General features: G+C 42.1%; 2 protein-coding genes across 2 annotated transcripts in view; one reads left to right on the forward strand and one right to left on the reverse strand.

The window, feature by feature from the left end:
- Positions 1–106: 106 nt before the first annotated feature.
- LOC135565325 (heat shock protein 67B1-like) lies at positions 107–4,377 on the reverse strand. Its single transcript, XM_065011728.1, has 4 exons — positions 3,924–4,377; positions 3,315–3,378; positions 2,909–3,029; positions 107–1,017 (listed from the first exon to the last, which is right to left on the reverse strand). Exons 1-4 carry the CDS (start codon positions 4,375–4,377, stop codon positions 349–351), a joined length of 1,308 nt encoding a protein of 435 aa, XP_064867800.1. The 3' UTR covers positions 107–348.
- A 1,744-nt stretch (positions 4,378–6,121) lies between these two features.
- Positions 6,122–21,989, forward strand: part of LOC115111076 (coiled-coil domain-containing protein 60) — a 43,549-nt gene continuing 27,681 nt past the window's right edge. Inside the window, exons 1-4 of the mRNA XM_029636962.2 lie at positions 6,122–6,557; positions 9,877–9,954; positions 10,425–10,501; positions 16,221–16,469. Coding sequence (XP_029492822.2) covers positions 6,264–6,557; positions 9,877–9,954; positions 10,425–10,501; positions 16,221–16,469 — 698 coding nt within the window. The 5' untranslated portion in view covers positions 6,122–6,263. The remainder of the gene's footprint in view (positions 6,558–9,876; positions 9,955–10,424; positions 10,502–16,220; positions 16,470–21,989) is intronic.

The raw sequence follows: 21,989 nt of genomic DNA on the forward strand, positions 1-21,989 counted from the left end.
TAATGGGACACTACAATTGGACATAGCTTTAGCCTTTTGCTATTGGTTTATTGGAGCGCCAAAGTGTGAGTATGTATGTGGGTCTTCACATACATACAGAGTCAGGGTATATTTAGTTATGCAAGCTTTTGCTGCTGGCTGATGATGAAGTAGCCTGGTCCCAGATCTGTTTGTGCTGTCTTGCAAACTCCTTATGGTCATTGTCGGCAGTGGGCAGAACAACAGATCTGGAACCAGTCTACTCATGAGGAGGAAGACTGCAGAATGTAGGCGCGATGGGAAGGATGATTTGATTCATAGGGAATCCCTGATGGGATGATGAAATGATGGCCATGGCTCTTTTTCTTTTTACTTGGTGTACTCCTGTTGCTCCATATCAGGGTGCTCTTGGGTTTCCAGCTCCTGGGAGTGGTGGGCCACCTCTTCTGGTGGACTCATGCCTGGCTCAGGATCCTCAGGCTGTGGGAGCTCTACTGCTGTCTCCCCTGTGCCCTCCGGGTGCTGGAGCTCTCCGCCATGGTCATGGGCCTGGTCTGTGTATTCCCCCTGGTCAGACGTGACTGTGTCTGGGGTGTCTGGGCTGTCAGGAGTCTTGAGGTGCTCAAAGGGCTCTGTGGAAGTCGGAAGACCTTCCTCTTCACTGGCTTCATCATCTGCGGACCCAGAGGGATGTCTCGCCATCTCCCCAGCTGGCTCAGTAGGGGTCCTCTCATCTGCATCTCCTCTCACCTCCTCATGCCTCTCGGGTCCTGCCGCGTCGCTGTCTGGTTGAGCCTCTGGGTGAGCCTCTTCTCCAGGGACTTCCCGTGCGAACTCATCCCAGCGCTCGAGTGCCTCAGTTGGTGATAGTATGCCAGGTTCTGTGGGGGTGAAGTCAGCGGCCTCCAGGGACACAGGAGCCACAGCAGGAGCAGATGGAGAAGGCTGGGGGTCCCGGGTCTCTGTGTCTGGCTCGGTAGTCCTCTCTGGCTTGGCACCACCCTTCTCTCCCTCTTCACTTATGGCCTCCTTCTCCACCTAAAGAGACATATACAGTGGGGCAAAAAAGTATTTAGTCAGCACCAATTGTGCAAGTTCTCCCACTTAAAAAGATGAGAGAGGCCTGTAAATTTCTTCATAGGTACACTTCAACTATGACAGACAAAATGAGAAAAAAATTCCAGGAAATAACGTTGTAGGATTTTTAATGAATTTATTTGCAAATTATGGTGGAAAAGGATTTGGTCAATAACAAAAGTTTATCTCAATACTTTGTTATATACCCTTTGTTGGCAATGACAGAGGTCAAGCGTTTTCTGTAAGTCTTCACAAGGTTTTCACACACTGTTGCTGGTATTTTGGCCCATTCCTCCATGCAGATCTCCTCTAGAGCAGTGATGTTTTGGGGCTGTTGCTCTGCAACACGGACTTTCAACTCCCTCCAAAGATTTTCTATGGGGTTGAGATCTGGAGACTGGCTAGGCCACTCCAGGACCTTGAAATGCTCCTTACGAAGCCACTCCTTCGTTGCCCAGGCGGTGTGTTTAGGATCATTGTCAGGCTGAAAGACCCAGCCACATTTCATCTTCAATGCCCTTGCTGATGGAAGGAGGTTTTCACTCAAAATCTCACGATACATGGCCCCATTCATTCTTTCCTTTACACGGATCAGTCATCCTGGTCCCTTTGCAGAAAAACAGCCCCAAAGCATGATGTTTCCACCCCCATGCTTCACAGTAGGTATGGTGTTCTTTGGATGCAACTCAGCATTATTTGTCCTCCAAACACGACGAGTTGAGTTTTTACAAAAAGTTATATTTTGGTTTCATCTGACCATATGACATTCTCCCAATCTTCTTCTGGATCATCCAAATGCTCTCTAGCAAACTTCAGACGGGCCTGGACATGGCTTAAGCAAGGGGACACGTCTGGCACTGCAGGATTTGAGTCCCTGGCGGCGTAGTGTGTTACTGATGGTAGGCTTTGTTACTTTGGTCCCAGCTCTCTGCAGGTCATTCACTAGGTCCCCCCGTGTGGTTCTGGGGTTTTTGCTCACTGTTCTTGTGATCATTTTGACCCCACGGGTGAGATCTTGCGTGGAGCCCCAGATCGAGGGAGATTATCAGTGGTCTCGTATGTCTTCCATTTCCTAATAATTGCTCCCACAGTTGATTTCTTCAAACCAAGCTGCTTACCTATTGCAGATTCAGTCTTCCCAGCCTGGTGCAGGTCTACAATTTTGTTTCTGGTGTCCTTTGACAGCTCTTTGGTCTTGGCCATAGTGGAGTTTGGAGTGTGACTGTTTGAGGTTGTGGACAGGTGTCTTTTATACTGATAACAAGTTCAAACAGGTGCCATTAATACAGGTAACGAGTGGAGGACAGAGGAGCCTCTTAAAGAAGAAGTTACAGGTCTGTGAGAGCCAGAAATCTTGCTTGTTTGTAGGTGACCAAATACTTATTTTCCACCATAATTTGCAAATAAATTCATTAAAATTCCTACAGTGTGATTTTCTGGATTTTCTTTCTCATTTTGTCTGTCATAGTTGAAGTGTACCTATGATGAAAATGACACACCTCTCTCATCTTTTTAAGTGGGAGAACTTGCACAATTGGTGGCTGACTAAATACTTTTTTGCCCCACTATAGCAGTAAAGAACATAAAATAAACATACAGGTTATGATTAAGGGTCATGTATCTATTTGTGTTCTAATGTATGTGACAGATAACAATAAAAAGGACATGGACAGACACAGAGATACAGTTTTGTTATTACTCCAAACTAGGATATACCTCCAGTGCTTCCGACTTCCTATTCCATACCGTACTTTATTTTAAGTGTCGAAGGCAAGGAATTGTCCACCACAGACAATTAGTACTATATACAGTTGAATTTCATGTTTCGCCTCTAGTTAGTTGTTCACCTGACCTGAATGGGAATGATGACGTCAGCAGGGATGGTGGGATCAGGAAGTGAAGCTTCCACAGACAGGATGCCATCACCAGACAGAGAGGAGTGGATGATCTTAGGATCAATACCTTTTGGGATCCTGGGACAGCACACAATCATGTTATCATACACATACAATGAATGCAATATTACAATACATAATGTTTATAATTCATCATGTCTATAAGTACAGTACTCATAAGATTAATTTATAATGTCATAAACATTAGTTTTGCTTTATGTTGGTGTAAACAGTAGTGTAAAATTTGTATTCTAAAAACGATGTGTCTCTTCTTGCTACATTATAATGTATAATACAAACTGGTGAAGCTTAAATACATTTCTCAAATTCTGAATATCAATATGCTTTCTTGTGTAAACTTACGTGTATCTCCTGGTAAAGCGTCTAGCAATAAAGCCATGCTTGTCTGGTCTCTCCTCGTGTTTCCCTAAGGAAGAAATATAAATTATATTAGCAATATGAATACCCACAGAGGATCTAGACATCAACACTGAGGAGGTGTCCCAAATGACACTCGGTTCCCTTTGTATTCCACTACTTTTGACCAAGGTCCATTGGGTAGTGCACTATATAGGGAGTAGGGTGCCATTTTGGAGAAATTGATTGCTGTATGCCACCATAGTCCTACTCTCTTAATTTCCCTGAGCTGTTGTGTTCCACTAACTCACTCAAACTCTGTCCTGTGGGCATCCTGTCTAAACACCAGACTGTTTATGGTTTGATTGTATAGAGTGAAGCTTCTCCATACATCTTTACAACACTGAAGCAAATCAGTCTCAGTACACACTATTGTTGTATAACATAACAGCAGCGTTTTGTTCAACACAGCAGCCATTTACTTTATAATATACTTTGTGCTATAAAATAAGCATATAATGTCAGTTTCATTACACTGTATGCATCTATTCTATAACAAAAGAGTAGCATTTCAGTATACATTTCAGTATACATTGTATACAGGTGTAGGCCTACCTCCGATTTCCAGGAAGCCTTCCCGGGTCCTGAGAGTGATCTCTACAGGGGAGAAGTGACTGACGTCCAGGGTGATCCTCCACTTGTACCCCTCTTCCCGGACCTCTGACAGCCCTTGCAACCCTGCAGACTCTGCCCTGCTCAGCCTGGGGCCTGGCTGGTGCATGGAGGAGGCCGGGACCAGGAAGGAGGGCACCAAGAGGGGGAGAGAGGGCATGTACCCAGGCCAGGAGCTGGCCGCCAGGCGTCTATGGGTGTTATCTATCCAGCTAAATTCACGGAGGTCTCCAGCCTCTAGGAATGGTGGCAGGCCAAAGTCCTGGTTGGGGAGGAGGCAACTGGGGCTCGGGGACTGCCACCAGCTCCGGAGGGCAGACCAGAATAAGTCCCGGGAGTTGTGGGGACGTGATGGTGCCGATGGGGCCTCCGTGTACGCTTTGGTCTGCTCGGTCATGATTCAGAAAAAATATTAGAGGAGCAAATAAGAAATGCAGAACTCGTCTTTAATGAGGAAGAGTCGCAGGAGGATGAATTCTTATAACAAAGGAGAGGAGGGGTTTCAGAAGAGAAGAAGCACTGTGCAGTGAAGCCCGAGAAGTCTCTAGGGTTCTTTATATACCCTCACTGTCTGTTTTAGCACTTATTAAGCACTAATGGTTATCCTATGAGAGGGGAATGTGAGGGTGAGGTGATGGGTGCGCCTCAGAGTCAGGGCCAGGGAGAAGGGGTCATAAACTCTGGCACCCTATTCCCTTTATAGTGCACTACTTTAGGGCGCTAGTCAAAAGGGCTCTGGTCAAAAGTAGTGCACTAAATAGGGAATAGAGTGCCATTTGGGATGCAACCAGAAACAGAACTAATTACATGTATTTATAACTGTGAGGGGAAAATGGCAAATAGCTGCTGGATGACTCCAGACTCTGTATGAGTTGGAGGAGCATAGTCCTGCCCCGGCTGTGAGAGCCCCGGCCCATCATCTCACGTCTGTGTGTGTGTGTGTGTGTGTGTGTGTGTGTGTGTGTGTGTGTGTGTGTGTGTGTGTGTGTGTGTGTGTGTGTGTGTGTGTGTGTGTGTGTGTGTGAGGTGGAGGAGGTCTTGTCCAGGCCCAGCCCCGACTGTGACAGACCTGGCCAATCTTCTCACGCTCTAGTGATCTTTATTCTCTCTATAGTGTCTCAGCTGTATGATGAAAGGTGTGTAAGTCAGGCCCTTTTCAAATACTTCCTTCCTCCCTTTCATCCTTCCTTCCTACCTTACCCCAAAGAAATCCCTTATCTGATATGATTGGCTATGTGAACGCTATGTGATAGAATCATTGCTTAGACCTATCCATTTGTGTTAGATCAGTGATTACTTCAAGGTAGGGAGGGAGGAAGGAAGGGTGTGTGTTTCCAACAGGACATCAGTGTGTATCCTCAGAGTTGAGTCACAGCTCATAGAGATGCTGTTTGTTTTGGAGCATGAAATGCCTCCCGTGGGAATTTGGGATCGAAATGTTCTGTGTCATCTAAACTATTTTTGTGCAGTGTGTGTGTACATGTGTGTGTTCGTGTGTGTGTGCTTGTGTTGATTTGGTGTGTGTGCCCTCTGAAAAGCTTATTTTTATTCGTTTTGGCAGTTTTCAGTGGGGTTATTAGCATTCCCATCTTTTATCAGCTATGACAGAGTTGTAATTGTTTCATCTGTGAGACGCCTTGAGATACTGACACACTGTCCATTGGAGCACAAACCCGATAGAACAGATGTCTCTGTCATTCAGCAAGTTTTCACTTCAAGGAGCAGGCAAGATGTTGTAAGCAGAGGTTGAATTGGGGTTTTGTGGAAGATTGCTGCTGTTTACAATTCCCCACTGTCTTCTTCTAGACGACTAATATAAACTCTGGACAAGATTGTGAATGCATGGAGGAAAGTAATGATAGGTATATCTTCAAAAGGATGTTAGAGATTTACAGTGGTGAAAGTCCTACTAGGCATGTGCATGTGTTATTGTACCAACAGTAACATCCTCAAAAAGTCATTGAATAATAAATAATATAAGAGAAAGCCAGGAATCCCATACAAGCATGTGCATTGTTATTGCGTTTTCGAGATAGTTGGGCCTGCCATGACATATAGACTACCACCTTGCACTTTCTGTGTGGGCTGAGTTTCTCTGTAACCACGGGAGACAGGGTCCTACAACAAAAATGCGTGAGGTTCAATGTAGACGCCGGTGCCAAAGTCTAACAGCCCATTCTGCGGTTTCTTATTTTTATTTTCAAAGATAATCATGGCAATTTAAAAACGTGACCTACACAACGTTTTGTCTACAACTTGAAAGCTTTGTCTGGTGTTGTTACAATGACGACTCATCGAAATGCAGCACTAGACCCGCGTCACTTCGTAATAATCAAACCGCTTCCGATTCTTAAACCGTCGGGAGAAATGCGCCAGGCCCGGAGCAGAACGGTGTGGTCCGCCTGTCAGTGGACCAGGGAGCAGGTGTTCTGGGATAACTATCACCGACGACAGTGGCAGCTGAGCCGGCAGGGCTATAGAGCAGCCCCCTGGAGACCCTATGAGGAGGTCGGACAACCGCTCTACCTTGAAACCAAGAGACTCATACTAGAATCACTGGGACAACCTGTGGAAGAGGTGATTGTTTCCCCCTGGCCTTGTATGTATCTGGAGATTGTGTCTAATTGAATAAGAATAATTTAGGCTACTGAGTAGGCCTAGTTTAATTATGTGACAGTTTATGGTAGGCCAGCATAAATAGCTCACAAAGTATGCCTAAATATTGATTATCCTTCATACGACTACCATGTAGCCTACTGCCAGTTCCATTACACTCGGCCATGACACTCAATCACAACATGAATTAGCATTTTTGACACTAAAATGAACACCTATGTTTTTTGCCAGTATATCATAATAATGATGAGTGAAGATGAAAGTTTTAGTTATTGGATAAGTAATGTATTATTATTTCATATTTCTTCCTCTCTCTCTCTCTCTCCCTCGTGCGCACTGTCTCTCTCGCTCTCTCCTTTCATGTACCCTCTTTTCTACCGTTGAACTCGGGTTTCCCTGTATGCAAGTAATATTTTCTCTCTGGTGGGCGGTGGTGTGTGTGTGTGATGTGTCTGAGCACTCATTTCATGGCATCCTGTCTATCTCTTCATTTATCAGTCCTGTCCCCTTGGACTGACCGGGCCATTCAGCGTCTCACACACACACACACACACACACACACACACACACACACACACACACACACACACACTCATACACACACAAACACACACCCTCAGGCCCGACACGTAACTCCATTTACTGTTAATGGACAGTGATCCTCTGCGCTGAACAGATCAGTGACACGGAGAGTGTGTCTGTCTGTCATCACAAATCAAATACTTCCCCAGCCCCAGCTCTCATGCCTCAAAATTACATCAAAAACCCTTCTCAATTCTGTCCCTAGCCACCCAAAGCAAGAGGGTTCGGCTCAGTGAAAGATGCAGACACACATTGGCCAGTTTACTTTAACCAGCCTCTGTGGGATTCCAGTAGCTATGAGATTTTCCCCTTTAATGTTATCCCATCTAGACCTTTTGTCTATAGAGTGAATATTCCATATCCTGTTTAGATCATGCATAGGCATGGAGGCCCATCGTTTGTCTTCCTCTATACACAGCCTCTCTACATAGTCCCTAATAAATGCATCTGAAGTAAGACATAGGAGGGCGGGCTCCATTTATAAGGCGATTATACCTGTGCTTTAGGCTAGCAGCAGAGGCCATCACAGCAAATCAGCAGGCTTTAAGTAGCAGCAGCAGATACATGGGGTATTGGCACCTAACACATCATTGGATAATGTGAAATGGGTGGTTTATTCCTGTGGACATTGCATTCATCATAGTTATCGGGGACGCTCAGTTGCTGAGGCAGCTAGGCAGCTTGCCTGGCGAGCAGAGCGGAGGGAGGAGGCAGAGTCCACATTAAAAGTGACAACATTCAAATGGAGAGGAGGCTTATATACTTGAATGCTGGAACATTGGTCTCCCCCCCCTCTCTCTTTCTCGTTCTCTCTGTCTCTGTCTCGTTGGAGTCATCTCATTCACGTGGTGTCAGAAGCAGTAGGAGACAACGATGATATAACGTTAATCTTACATTTTTGAGGAATAATAATGTCCGGAACAGTGCGAATGGAATGGCATCAAACACATGGGAACCATGTATTTGATGTACAGTGTCCTCTTTCATTTGAGCGTATTTTCATCCCATATCAGGATATTTTTGTACATAGTCCCCCCATATAGTCCCCCTATAGTCCCCCATTTTCACCCGATATGGATGAAAATACACTCAAATTAAAGCTGACAGTCTGCACTTTCACCTCATAGTCATTGTATCATGTCAAATACAAAGTGCTGGAGTACAGACAGATGTTTTTATTTGGTTTTATTTACAGCAGTGTCTATTAATTGTCCAAATGCATGGGCGCTTTCCCACACTATATTGCTATAGAATCTTCACAAATGCCTTAGTATACGTAATTCCCAAATATTCTGAGAATTTATGAAAATTACCATATCTAAGTGGTCACTTGTCAGAAAATGTTTTTAAAAAGTGTCATATTCTTCCTGGGGTTGTATATGAACAGATTTTAATAAGATGTCATGTTGCTAAAATGACACTTCATCCTCTGCTGCAGCCACTGCAAACTAGCTGACAACAAAAGCTAGCTAGCTGTGGGAAAACTACTGCTCGCTATTGCTCAGTTCCCTGTTGGCCTTCAAGAAGGGAGAAGTTTCCATTCGTTTTCTAAAAACGGTGCCACCCATTAATTCAAAATGTGATTGGCTGATTCCACTGTCACTCCAAAATCTGCCCTAATAAAGTTAAATGGCAGATGGCTTTATCTAGCTTCCAATGGCTGATTTAGCTAGCTTAGATGTATCTCCCCAGAGATTTTCTTCTCTTCAGTGTTAACACTTTCCTTTCCCCATAAAAAGAGATTAAATCAGAATATCATTCAAAATAATAATATAATTATAATTATTATTATATTTTTATAATCAAGGCATGAAGGCATAGAAGGCCCATTGTTCCCCACTGTGTTTGGGTTAGTAATAGAGGGGCTCTATTTTCCCTCAGCATGCATTTTTTCAATATTTAGAATTTCTTAAAGAGTCCATATGTTGATCTGAAATATGAACACAGAAACACTGGACATTTTGAAATCTAATTATGGTGTTGATTTGACAAAATTACAATCATGGTCTTGAATTGGACTCACATATTCCCTTTATCCCTTGTCCCTCTCCCGGTCTCGGCCTTGACTCGGTCTTACCCCCACACCCTCCGGTCTTGGTCTTGACTCAAACTTGATTTGCTCCAGTCTTGGTCTTGAATTGGTCTCGCTTTAGGTGGTCTCAAGCACAATACTTTTGTGAGTATACACAACATTAAGGTCACCTGCTCTTTCATTGACATAGACTAACCAGGTGAATTCAGGTGAAGTTATGATCCCTTGTTCAACTTCAATCAACTTCAATCAGTGTGTGCGTGCGTGTGTGTAAGGGAGAGCACAAGGGCAAGCCAGAGTCAGATCTGGGAGGGAGTGGTCTGCGACATGCCTCACTGTGATGAATGAACGTCCTGTCAACTCCCCAGTCTCACACCCTGCCTCTCTACTCTCTCAGAAATGAGCATCAACAGGCTTGAGTTTGAATTAGCCAAAGGGCTTTAGGGCCTATCTTTATCTGTGGAAGTCATGCCTTATGATTTACTGAGAGTTAGGAGTATGATGATATGAACTATCCTCTGGCACCTTTGGGGCAGTCTAGGAGGCGTCATCGACATCTACGTATACTATACATTGTCCTGCTACTGTATGTGAATGTTGTGATTAACAGACCACATCAGCCCATCCCTCTCTTACAAATGTTTCCTCTTGTTTATTTTATTACAGGCTTTAAAGGCTGATCCCTTACCAGAAGAGGATGTGCCTGTTTGCACCACTCCATCAGATTCCCCAGGAGCAAACAAGGTGTGTGTGTGTGTGTGTGTGTGTGTGTGTGTGTGTGTGTGTGTGTGTGTGTGTGTGTGTGTGTGTGTGTGTGTGTGTGTGTGTTAAGTAAACAAGGTGTGCCTGTTCTCAGTTTTTGTTTTTATACCCTGTTATCTTGTATATACACTTACATTTGCCTTTACTGCATAATTTTGAGTAGGCTATAGAGCCTTTATATGAAATGCTGCTCGATTATGCAGAGGGATTAATTGTGTGATTATCTGTCATTTCTATGAGCGATGTAGCATTAGCACATTAGCAACACAATATTTTCTCCTGGCCCGCTGCCTGGCTCTTAGCCACCAGAGGTCAGACGAGGACACACACACTAGTCGACTCCGCTGAGGCTTTTTATGCAAATAAGGTTGTTCAGAGCTACAGTGTTAAAAACTGTCTGCTTGTCCTTTTGTTTGTTGTTGATGTTGTTGTTTGATGTTGTTGTTTTCTAGAGCTTGCCATTTCGTTGCCCCCAGGCAGGGAAGAGAGAGGATGCAGTATCTCTTAGGAAGCATCTGGGACATACCAGGTGAGGCTGGTGTGTGTGTGTGTGTGTGTGTGTGTGTGTGTGTGTGTGTGTGTGTGTGTGTGTGTGTGTGTGTGTGCGCGTAATTTTTTTTATCAGAGACTATCTATTGACTCTGCCAAATTTAATTTCACATATTTCCATCAGCACATCTCGATACATCACATTTTCTGTAGATAAGCCAGTATTTATCACACTTATACAAAAATGTAATCACTCATATTTTAAAGCTCCTGAACAGCCGTTCTGAAAAATATTTTTTCTCTAATGGCTAACTATCAGGAAGTTTGAAAAGCCAGGCTGAGTGGGCTGATGCTTATATTCATGAGCTCGCCTTAACTGACAGCTCTTTGAAACACCTACTGTATGTCAAGCAACTTAGATACAGTGAGCAGTGTTGCAGTAAAATCATCTAAAGTAAATTTGGCGATAGCAACTCAAACTCAAAGCAACTCAAACAACATTATTTGTTACATATATCTCCCGTTTGGCATGTCTCTTGTGATACGGTTCACAGCAGCACTGACGCATGTGTAGACTTGATACAGATGAAAGGGGAAACATATACAGTAAGTATCTTTGCCGTAGATGAAAAGGGTAAACTTTCTATTATATTTACTGACACTCTTACAGTCAATTTTTTTGCACCAGTAGAGTAGCTATTAAGCTGTATAAACCACACCTCTAAATTATGTAAGAGAATATCATGTTACCATTAGTGTATTAAAATGAGAGTTAAGGTGATGTCACCTTTTATCCCTAGTAATGAATCCAGGTGTTTAACATGGGGGAGGGGACCAGTAACTTTATGATTCAACTTTATCAATATAGAAGCAACAGTCATTTTTCATACTTTGATCATCATACTTTGATCTGGTTTCTTTCAAATATCATCACATTTCATGAAAACGTGATTTTGACTGTTCATTACCTTTAATACACATCTCTACATTACATAGATAAATGTCATGGTCAGGATGACAATGCATCCACTTTCTTATATCAACAGTTGTGGCCAATGGGCTGTTTTACAAGACCACTAAAAAACAAATTAAATTATGTTTAATTCATCAAACAAACATGTAAATGTAAATGAGGTTGGATGAAGAAACTGCATAGGCAACAAAATGCGATCCAAATGGTACCCTATTTGAAAATATAGTGCATAACTTTTGACCAGGGCCCATAGGGGTCTGGTCAAAGGTAGTGCACTACGTAAGGAATAAATAGGGTGGCAATTTGGGGCACAACCATGGTTACTATCAAGTATCATGTGATGTGAAACAGATTTCCCCATTGAAGTGCTGACTGATGTGGCATTTGAGAAACAGGCAGCCCTGTGATGTATGATGTAGATATCTGGAGAGATGCTTGGCGAGCCATGAGAAGATCTGATTATACATAACAAGGAATCCCAGTGGAGAATACATACCACCAGAGATACTGATGTATTCAGTCATACCAGAGGAATAGAAGCTGTGCATATGACTACCATGATTATTAAAGGGCTGTATCCCAAAAGGCACCCTTTTCTTTAATGTAGCGGATTACTTTTGACCAGGGCCCATAGGGCTCTGGTCAAAAGTAGTGCACTATGTGAAGGGACAGAACCCTTTAATAATCACAGTAGTCATATGCAGAGCTTCTATTCCCCTGGTATGACTGAATACATCGGTATCTCTGGTGGTACGTAATCATGTGTTTTCTGTCAACAAAAAATGGCAACATACTAATAACAAAATTACAATTTTGGGGATATGATAAGAGAATTACCTGGTACCATATTATATTTCATTTTATGGGGTACGAAACTACCTGCGGTATTTCTTCTGTATACAATATGACAATACAAAAAATAGGGTATAAAGTCTTCCCAGATATAAAAAGACAGTAAAGGGTAGGCTATTGCCACTTAGAAACAAACACTGAAACCCCTCTCTATTATTTGCACAGAGGGAAAACAGACACTATTCATTAGGGCTATTTGTCTTTTTCTCTCCCTCTGAAACGGTAACCTTTCCTCTCCTCAAACACCTGTATGAATTATTCAATAATCTGGGTTTTATAAGAAGCTGTCAGAAATGTCAGCCGTTTTAGGGACGCCCTTGGATGTCCTGAGAGGGTGTAGTCTGTCTGCACGCCCTGTGGCGAGGCTGAGAGTTGTTATATACACACACACACACTCACAGACACACACACACACACCAAATGCCACGTCTGGTCTGTGCCAGGTATCTGCTGCCCGCAGGACACAGGGATGAGAATATTCAACTGACATTCTGTTGCATTTCAACACTACATTGAGAGGATAGAATACTGGGATCAATTCCATTTCAATTCCTGTCAGCTGAATTGGACATATAATTTATCCATAGGACTGCAATTCAATCCCTTAACTACCTATAATGTAGGTGGAATTTACCCCAACAATTACCATTTAGGACAGACCTTGTTCTGAACCAGGTTCTAACTGAAAAAAAGTGGATCTTTTCCCATTTCTCCCTTTTACATGAAGAGCCATTTCAGATTGGCCTTCTCTCTGTATAGGGACACAAAGCTTCACTGCCAAATCACTGTATCGCTCCTTCTCAACTTGTCATGTCCTGACCTTAGTTCCTTTTGTATGTCTCTATTTTAGGTTGGTCAGGGCGTGAGTTGGGGTGGGCATTCTATGTTTTGTTCTTGTGTTTATATTTCTATGTGTTTGGCCTGGTATGGTTCCCAATCAGAGGCAGCTGTCAATCATTGTCTCTGATTGAGAACCATACTTAGGTAGCCTGTTTTCCCACTTTTGTTTGTGGGTGGTTATTTTCCATTTCAGTGTTTTCACCATACGGGACTGTTTCGGTTTTCCTTTATTCTCTTGTTTGTTTGTTTTCTGTGTTCAGTGTAATAAATATGACGAACACTTACCACGCTGCATATTGGTCCGATATTTCATACTCCTCCTCAGACGAAGAGGAGAACCGTTACACAACTTGTGAACTACATGCCGTTGGTTGCCTAGCAACAGGCTAACTGCTACCTAATACCTCTTCTGATATGACCTGTTGAAGAAATCAAATCACTTCAATTTCCCCAACAGTCAAGGAAGAGTAACGCTGCTCATTTACCAACTGAACACTGTGAATTATTTAAACGACTGTAAAGAGTTTCTTTCATACGTATTGGCATATCACCTATATTAAACACCTTTTTTCAATGTTTCTGTCACCTTTGGCATAGACCAGGCCAGACTCATAACAAACTTTTGCGCTGTTCTATTTTTTTTTGGGGGGGGGGGGGGTGATTTGCTAATATCAGGTTTAGGCCAAGTTTTGAGGCTAGCAAAATTATATTGATTGGAAGCTCAATACTTACAGGATGTTAAACGTACATCACTGAAATCAATGGAACACTAGACCTGATCTGAACTCTGCCCTGTGTGTTTAATAAACAAGCAGCCCTATTAGCCTTCTTTAAGATGCATTTCAAGCATTGGAGTTCCAATATTCTAAAGACACAGCAATATAACCTACACACATTATCTGCCTCCCAAAAGGCACCTGACTCCCTAGTGTACTTTTTTGGAGAATAGGGTGCCATTTGGGATGAAGACTAATTGAATCAGCGGTGATGCACCACAAGTGACTCTCTGGCTTCAACACCTGAGATGTAAGGGCAATGCTAGACTCAGATACTGCCTTTGTCTAGTCAAGGGCACTTTCATACCGTAACACAAAGACAAATAGAGAGATACTTGCACACTGTCCATACACACAACACTGGGCTGTTGCTGTCAACAGAATGTGGGGAACACCATATGGCAACTGATCTGAGGATGTGTTGCTGCTGTGATGCTATGATTCACTACAGATGCTGAGAGATGGATAGAAAGATGCTTTGATAAAGGCATGGCAGCATTCTGGATTAAGACATGGCGCATGGGGATTTGGATAGGGAGAGTCACCGATCTGGAGTGGGCTGTGGTATCACAAATAGAGCAAGCAGGGAATGCTTCAGATTTAAGCAATGTTCAGCCTGAAACAAATTAACATTCAAGAGTTCAAACACTGATGCCCTCCATGAGTGTGTGTGTGTGTGTGTGCCTGTGGGCGTGCCTTGTGTGTGTGCGAACAGTGATGTCGTCCGAATATGCAGCGTTTGTCTGTTTGGCTCCGCTCCTGGGGGAAGTATTGCCAGCCAGCTGCTCACTAGATGAGGAATAATGATTCACACAGGACGGCTCTAACGTATACAAGGCATTGTCCTTGTTGTTGTCCTGTCTGACTTGAAGGAGAGAATTATTCCACAGTGGTGTCTATTTATCTCATCTCGGGTCATATAATGACACGAGTAGAAGATGTTTTGTGTTCAAGATCAGTTAAATCTCCACAAGTAGTCATTTTAGAAAATGTGCATTCTATTATAGGTTTAGTTAAGACCAATGCTTGACCAGCACTTACAGTAGGCCTGTACTGTAGTATACAATTGGAGATGTATACTCCATTCTAGCAGACACACTTATGCAGAGCAATTTGGGTTAAGGGCCTTGCTTGAGGACACGTCATCTGATTTTTCACTTAGCCTGCATTGGGGTTTGAACCAGTGACCTGTTGGTTACTGGCCCAATGCTCTTAACCACTAGGCTAAATGCTGCCCTCCGGCTTTAAGAAAGGCTAAATGCTGCCCTCCGGCTTTAAGAAAGGCTAAATGCTGCCCTCCGGCTTTAAGAAAGGCTAAATGCTGCCCTCCGGCTTTAAGAAAGACTCATGCGTGACCAGCAGTAAGCCTGTACTGTAGTGTACGATTGCGACCTATACTCCATTCTAGCAGATTATTAGAAGCAATAGAATCATGCCCTTCGCCCAACTACCAAGGCTCCTTACTCATGTGTGATAATTAAGGAAAACTGAGGCGTATTACAGTTCATTCAGCCGCAAAGTCAAACCATGGCTATGATACTTGTGTGCCTGCATGTGTATCCGTGTGTTCGTGCATCCATGTGTGTGCATGCCTGCGTATCCAAGTGTGTGTGTTTCAATTTCCACCAGTAGCATATTAATGCGAAGTAATGACGCATGCAGCCACCGGTGAAAAACAGCAGACATGGTTTTGAAAGGAAGGGAAAGGTTATGGGCAGGTGCTAAATCACTGTAATGAAACCATTAGTTTGCCACACGTCACGTATTTCTCCCCAAATTCTCTATTTAGGATTATTTTTCAGCCTCTGTGATGATTTAGGGACTTGGTCCACTCTGATTGGTGTGATTTCAAGACCTGGCCCACTCCGATTGGTGTGATTTAAAGACCAGGGTAACTTCATGAAGCTGTGATCTATGACAGGGTATATGTTGTCTGCTTAGGAATTAATTACACAGGTGATGCACATCCTCAATTGACTGCTGTATATGGAGTCGGTCCTATTCTATTTTTGGGTTGGGGCTATTTTCGGTCACTGTAGTAGGGGATTTAACATATTTGTGACTCTTTTTGTGTAAGTAACAGAAGTGGTTTCTGAGAATCTTTGGTGGCATGACTAAATAAAGTAAATATTTTAAGTAAATCTGCCTGAAACCCGAAGAATTGTGTTATCTGCCTAAGTTATGGCCTAGGCTTCAGGTTTTAACACAATATTGTGACATGTAGATTACCCACTCTCAAGCCCAGTCACATGCTGTATCGGTATGTACAGTATCCATATACTCATCTCGTGTGTGTGTGTTATGTCTCTATCCCCCAGCCGTTTGGTGTCAGCGGTCAGACAGGGCCGGGGTTACTTCCACCTCCTCCAGAAGAAGGAGAAGGAACAGGAGGAGGCGCAGCAGAGGGAGCAGAAGAGGAAAGAGGAGTGGCAGCGTGGCCAGCCCCGACCTCCCTGCTCAGAGTCTGACTCTGACAGCGACCCAGGGAGGAAGAAGGCCCAGTCAGCTCGACCTTTCACCCCCATCCACCGCTCCCTGACTTCCCCGCAGGCCTCTGAGCCACCACAGTGAGTCCTCGCCCTGTACTGTACATCACCTAATACAGTGATACCCTTCTTCACCTTATGTTTAAAGGTGTAATATGCAGAAATTGTTCTGCCATTTCCTGGTTGCTAAAATTAGATATTTTCAATAACCAAAACTTTGTAATTTCAGCTGTTTGAAGCTGGTGTACGAAACCAAAAGTAAAAGATGCAAAAACTAAAATTAAGAACGGGAAGCATTAGAAATATCGCACATAGAACAGATTTACCGTATTTCATGTCCAATAAATTTGCAAGAAATACTAAAAGCATGTTTTCACTTTGTCGTTATGGGGTATTGTGTGTAAATTGTTGAAAAAATATACACTTAATCAATTTTGAATTCAGGCTGTAACAAAACGTGGACTATGTTAATGAGTATAAATACTTTCTGAAGGCACTGCAGAGCTGCTAACTCTCACACATTGGCCGTGAGACACACATTTGACCCCCTTCTCATGCCACACCTCATATCTCACGCATTAAAAAGTACTGGTTTTCAATTTTCTAATTAGCCCATTGTATAGTCAGTGCGTTAACTTTTCAACTGTGCTCCAAATCGTTTTGAAATCGTAGCGTCTGCGCCTGCAATTTAGCATCGTGAGCTGCACCTCCGTCGTTGTCCTGTCTTGCCACAACACTGTAAACCACGGCACGTTGAAGCATATGATTGGTTTAGTTATGTCAGGGATCAAGGGGTTTGGATGCATGTTTTAAAGAAACGCCTCTCAAGATTAGAGTGGTGCTGAATGGAGAGAGAACATCCTCTGCTGAGTTTATAAAACTGTAAAAAGAGCAGCACGGTAGCGCTGTTTTATGTACAATGTTGTCAACAAAAGTAGGTCCTGTCCCTATTGCAGAATGCAGCCTTTTTGACAGCATGTACTAAAGTCGATTTAATCCACACTTGCATTAGTCCCCTCATTTGGTGTTTGGCTGTGACAACAGTAAGGCAGCAGACAAACCTACAGTATGTTTTAGCAGGGACGTTTGGTAGGGTGACCTGATTTGTAGCTAATGAAAAACATTTTTGTCAAAGCTGAAAATAAGAACCCAGAAGTGTAAATTTGATTCTACAGGGGGGGGGGGGGCAATAAATATTCAAATTATTTGGTTATGGTGTAGGGGTAGATTTATGTAATCTTGTGTTAAGGAGATTTTATGATCTATTGACTTTATTTAGTCTGATCAATAGAGCAATTCTCATTCTTAACAATGGGCTAAAATATAGGGTAATTAGTGTGCTTGTCAGCAGGAACACTACTGTTATTCCCTACACATATTTTATTATTCCACTTCTTCCCAATGTTGCCAGTGTAAACACATATTTGAAATCTGAAATGCCTACTTGTGTCTTTGGAAATGGATTACAGTTGAAGTCTGAGGTTTACATAAACCTTAGCCTAATACATTGAAACTCAGTTTTTCACAATTCCTGACATTTAATCAGAGTAAAAATTCCCTGTCTTAGGTCAGTTAGGATCATCACTTTATTTTAAGAATGTGACATGTCATAATAATAGAATAATGATTATAGAATAATGATTTATTTCAGCTTTTATATCTTTCATCACATTCCCAGTGGGTCAGAAGTTTACATACACTCAACTAGTATTTGGTAGCATTGCCTTTAAATTGTTTAATTTGAGTCAAATGTTTCGGGTTGCCTTCCACAAGTTTCCCACAATAAGTTGGGTGCATTTTGGCCCATTCCTCCTGATAGAGCTGGTGTAACTGAGTCAGGTTTGTAGGCCTCCTTGCTCGCACACGCTTTCTCAGTGCTGCCCACAAATGTTCTATAGGATTGAGGTCAGGGCTTTGTGATGGCCACTCCAATACCTTGACTTTGTTGTCCTTAAGCCATTTTGCCACAACTTTGGAAGTGTACTTTGGGTCATTGTACATTTGGAAGACCCATTTGCGACCAAGCTTTAACTTCCTGACTGATGTCTTAGGATTTTGCTTCAATATATCCACATAATTTAGCTGCCTCATGATGCCATCTATTTTGTGAAGTGCACCAGTCCCTCCTGCAGCAAAGCACCCCCATAACAAACAGTTATATTTTTGTTTCATCAGACCAGAGGACATTTCTCCAAAATGTATGATCTTTGTCCACATGTGCAGTTGCAAACCGTAGTCTGGCTTTTTTATGGCGGTTTTGGAGCAGTGGGTTCTACCTTGTTGAGCGGCCTTTCAGGTCATGTTGATATAGGACTAGTTTTACTGTGGATATATATACTTTTATACCTGTTTCCTCCAGCATCTTCGCAAGGTCCTTTGCTGTTGTTCTGGGATTGATTTGCACTTTTCACACCAAAGTACGTTCATCTCTAAGAGACAGAACGCATCTCCTTCCTGAGCGGTATGACGGCTGCATGGTCCAATGATGTTTATACTTGCGTACTGTTGTTTGTACAGATGAACGTGGTACCTTCAGGTGTTTCGAAATTGCTCACAAGGATGAACCAGACTTGTGGAGGTCTACAATTTTTTTCTGAGGTCTTGGCTGATTTATTTGGATTTTCCCATGATGTCAAGCAAATAGGCATTGGGTTTGAAGGTAGGCCTTGAAATACATCCACAGGTACAACTCCAATTTACTCAAATTATGTCAATTAGCCATGACATAATTTTCTGGAATTTTCCACGCTTTTTAAAGGCACAGTCAACTTGGTGTATGTAAACTTCTGACCCACTGGAATTGTGATACAGTGAATTATAAGTAAAATAATCTGTCTGAAAACAATTGTTGAAAAAATGACTTGTGTCATGCACAAAGTAGATGTCCTAACCAACTTGCCAAAACTGTAGTTTGTCAACAAGAAATTTGTGAGTGGTTGAAAAACATGTTTTAATGACTCCAACCTAAGTGTATGTAAACTTCCGACTTCAACTGTATTTGAGGCTATGTATTTTTGCAGGCTTTCATGATAAGTTTTGAATAAGTCTGACAAATAAGCATTGGATTTTAAAGAGGTACTTCACCCAAATTACAAAATACAAAATGTTTGTGTCTTTACCTTGAAAGCAGTCTATGGACAAGGAGACTGCAATCTATGATTTGGTTACCTACAGCCATCAACCATTAATATTAATATTTCCTGTGTAAAGCATTGGTGTTGTGATAACAATCTCTGGCATGTGTTGCGTACAACCTGAGAACAGGGATCTATCCCTGTTTCCTACCTTGCATCTGTTTCTCCCATCTGTCTGAATAGTGTCAAACCCCCCCCCAAAAAAATCATACTTTTTATTTTTTATTTAAACTTTATTTAACTAGGCAAGTCAAAAAAAGAACAAATTCTTATTTACAACGACGGCCTTTTAATTTTTTTTTTATTTTTTATTTAAACTTTATTTAACTAGGCAAGTCAGGCAAGAAGTTAAGAACAAATTCTTATTTACAACGACGGCCTCCTTTAATTTCACCCCCAAAAAAAAAATCTAAAAGTAACAGTCATCGAATTTTGAGTGTACATTTAATGTTACTGTTCAAAGCATCCTAAATACACCTACATTTGTAATTTTAAAATGTTATTTTAAAAGTTAAATCAAGGGTGCAGTCTGTCTGCAGTTTTGATGAGAAAGTTTCAGGTTTGTTCATAAGATCTCAATATCTTTGCGTGGGTGTCATGGCGCTGTAAAGCAGCCTAAACAAAAGAGCTCTTTAAATGTGGTACGTATGTTTGATGTTTTTACGTGTTTTTGTTTGTTTCTTAATCAGTTTTTTTGTTTGTGATAAGTTGTTAAGTTGTTGATTGGATATATCTGGTGGTTGTTACCCACAGAATTGCAGGACTGATGACAGGTTGACTTGTCTGGTTTGGCTAGCTAGCTAGCTAGTTTGCGTTTAGAAAATGCATCTCAGCACCGGCTTCTTGATCAATGAGACCTGACTACATTATGAAAATGGCAGAGAGCTTGTGGTGAGGAAGACTACTCTGCTCTGGGCTTTTTTGCGCTGTAGCAGCAGCAGAGGCTACACTTGTGGTTTATGGAGGAGTATGAAGTCCAGGCTAGAGAGAGATTAAGCTGAGGAGGACATCGGGGCCAGCAAGCCAACCCCATCACCTGGCAATACAGGCCACAGAGAGGCAGAGGCGAACATCAGAGCCAGCAAGCCAACTGCATCACCATGATCTGGCATCCACTGCATCACTGTCATCTGGCATCACCTTCATCAAACTCAGTTTAGGAGCCTGAGATTGCTGATCTACTGAGGAAGTCATACTCTATGTTTTGTTATGTCTTAAATGTGTTACCCAAGTATGCCTAGTAGGATAGGTCTGCTATGCTTATGTTTGTTCATAAAAAAAAAAGTTATTTATGAGTACCACAGTGGAAATACGTTTTCAAACTTTTTTTATGTAATCCTCAATGATATTAAATGCATGATCCACATGTGCGGCTGTATTGTGTTTTACATTGTCAAATAAATTGATCTATCTGTAACGGCATTGCCTCATTTAAAACGCATGAGAAAATCATTAAAAGGTTTTGGATATCTAGGAATCTCTGCAATCTCTGCACCATCAATTTGTTCTGTGTCAAACAGAACTATGTATGTCTTTCTGTCTTGTCAGTTAACCTTTTATTCCCTCTTTGTTAGTCATTACCACAACAACCCCAGGTTTAACCGGACAAATTGTCAACAGAACATGATAAATAGTTAATATTTCAGTGTCTAATTATTGTCTGACAACTATTCCTGGTTTCAGTCTTTCCGATTCATCTTATCTTTTTCGGATGTCCTTTCATAATAAATTCCATTGATGTGGCAGCTGAATCAGAGTTTGACATTTTGAAAAGCTGTCAGGTTTCTTCTCAGACAATCATTCTGGTTAGATGAGTGGGAATTGATTCATTCACACAAACAACAACTGCAGAGAGATCCCCTTACAATGGCTTATGAGACAACTTTAGTTAGATAAAACCAGTGATCCTCTTTTAAACAGAGTAGAATTGATTGTATAGATTTCACGATTAAAAAGTGATTAGACAAAAAGGTGAACAAATGATCCAAAAAGTAGAAAGTGAGCTGTTTACATACTACAGAGAACAGGCAGAGTGAATGAAGCCAGTAGGAAGAGCCATTGAGGCAGGGAATAAAGTGAAACCGCCTGTCCTTTCACTCACTCTCTCTCCATCATACTGTCACCTGCAGTCAATCAGTAGTCTGTCACAATAACCAGGTTTCCCATCCAACCTTTTTATGCGAGTAAAGTACATGTCCGATAAAAAAGATATGTAAAGACAGGCTTGATGGAAACAGAACATTTTTCGGTAAACTTTCCACATGTCGACAAAACAAAATATGCTAGACAAGGTGGAATCTTTTTGTCTTGGTAAAATGAATTATAGAATAAAAAACACGATATGGCACGCACCCAGAAAAGAAGGCAACAGTGATGCCGAAACGTTTGTAAACACCCAAAAAATTACTGGGCGTTTATATATGGAGTGTGGGACTCTCTTTATGTTGATAGTCAAATGAATTATGCC

This window comes from Oncorhynchus nerka, linkage group LG27, assembly GCF_034236695.1.
Source record: "Oncorhynchus nerka isolate Pitt River linkage group LG27, Oner_Uvic_2.0, whole genome shotgun sequence".
Taxonomy (NCBI): Eukaryota; Metazoa; Chordata; class Actinopteri; order Salmoniformes; family Salmonidae; genus Oncorhynchus; species Oncorhynchus nerka.

Bases quoted from the DNA above. Each gene is read 5' to 3' on its own strand.
- LOC135565325 (XM_065011728.1), bottom strand. From the start codon at position 4,377: ATGACCGAGCAGACCAAAGCGTACACGGAGGCCCCATCGGCACCATCA. The intron at 3,379-3,923 runs GTAGGCCTACAC...TTTCTTCCTTAG, and splicing joins AGGCTTCCTGGAAATCGGAG to GGAAACACGAGGAGAGACCA. The intron at 3,030-3,314 runs GTAAGTTTACAC...GTGCTGTCCCAG, and splicing joins CGCTTTACCAGGAGATACAC to GATCCCAAAAGGTATTGATC.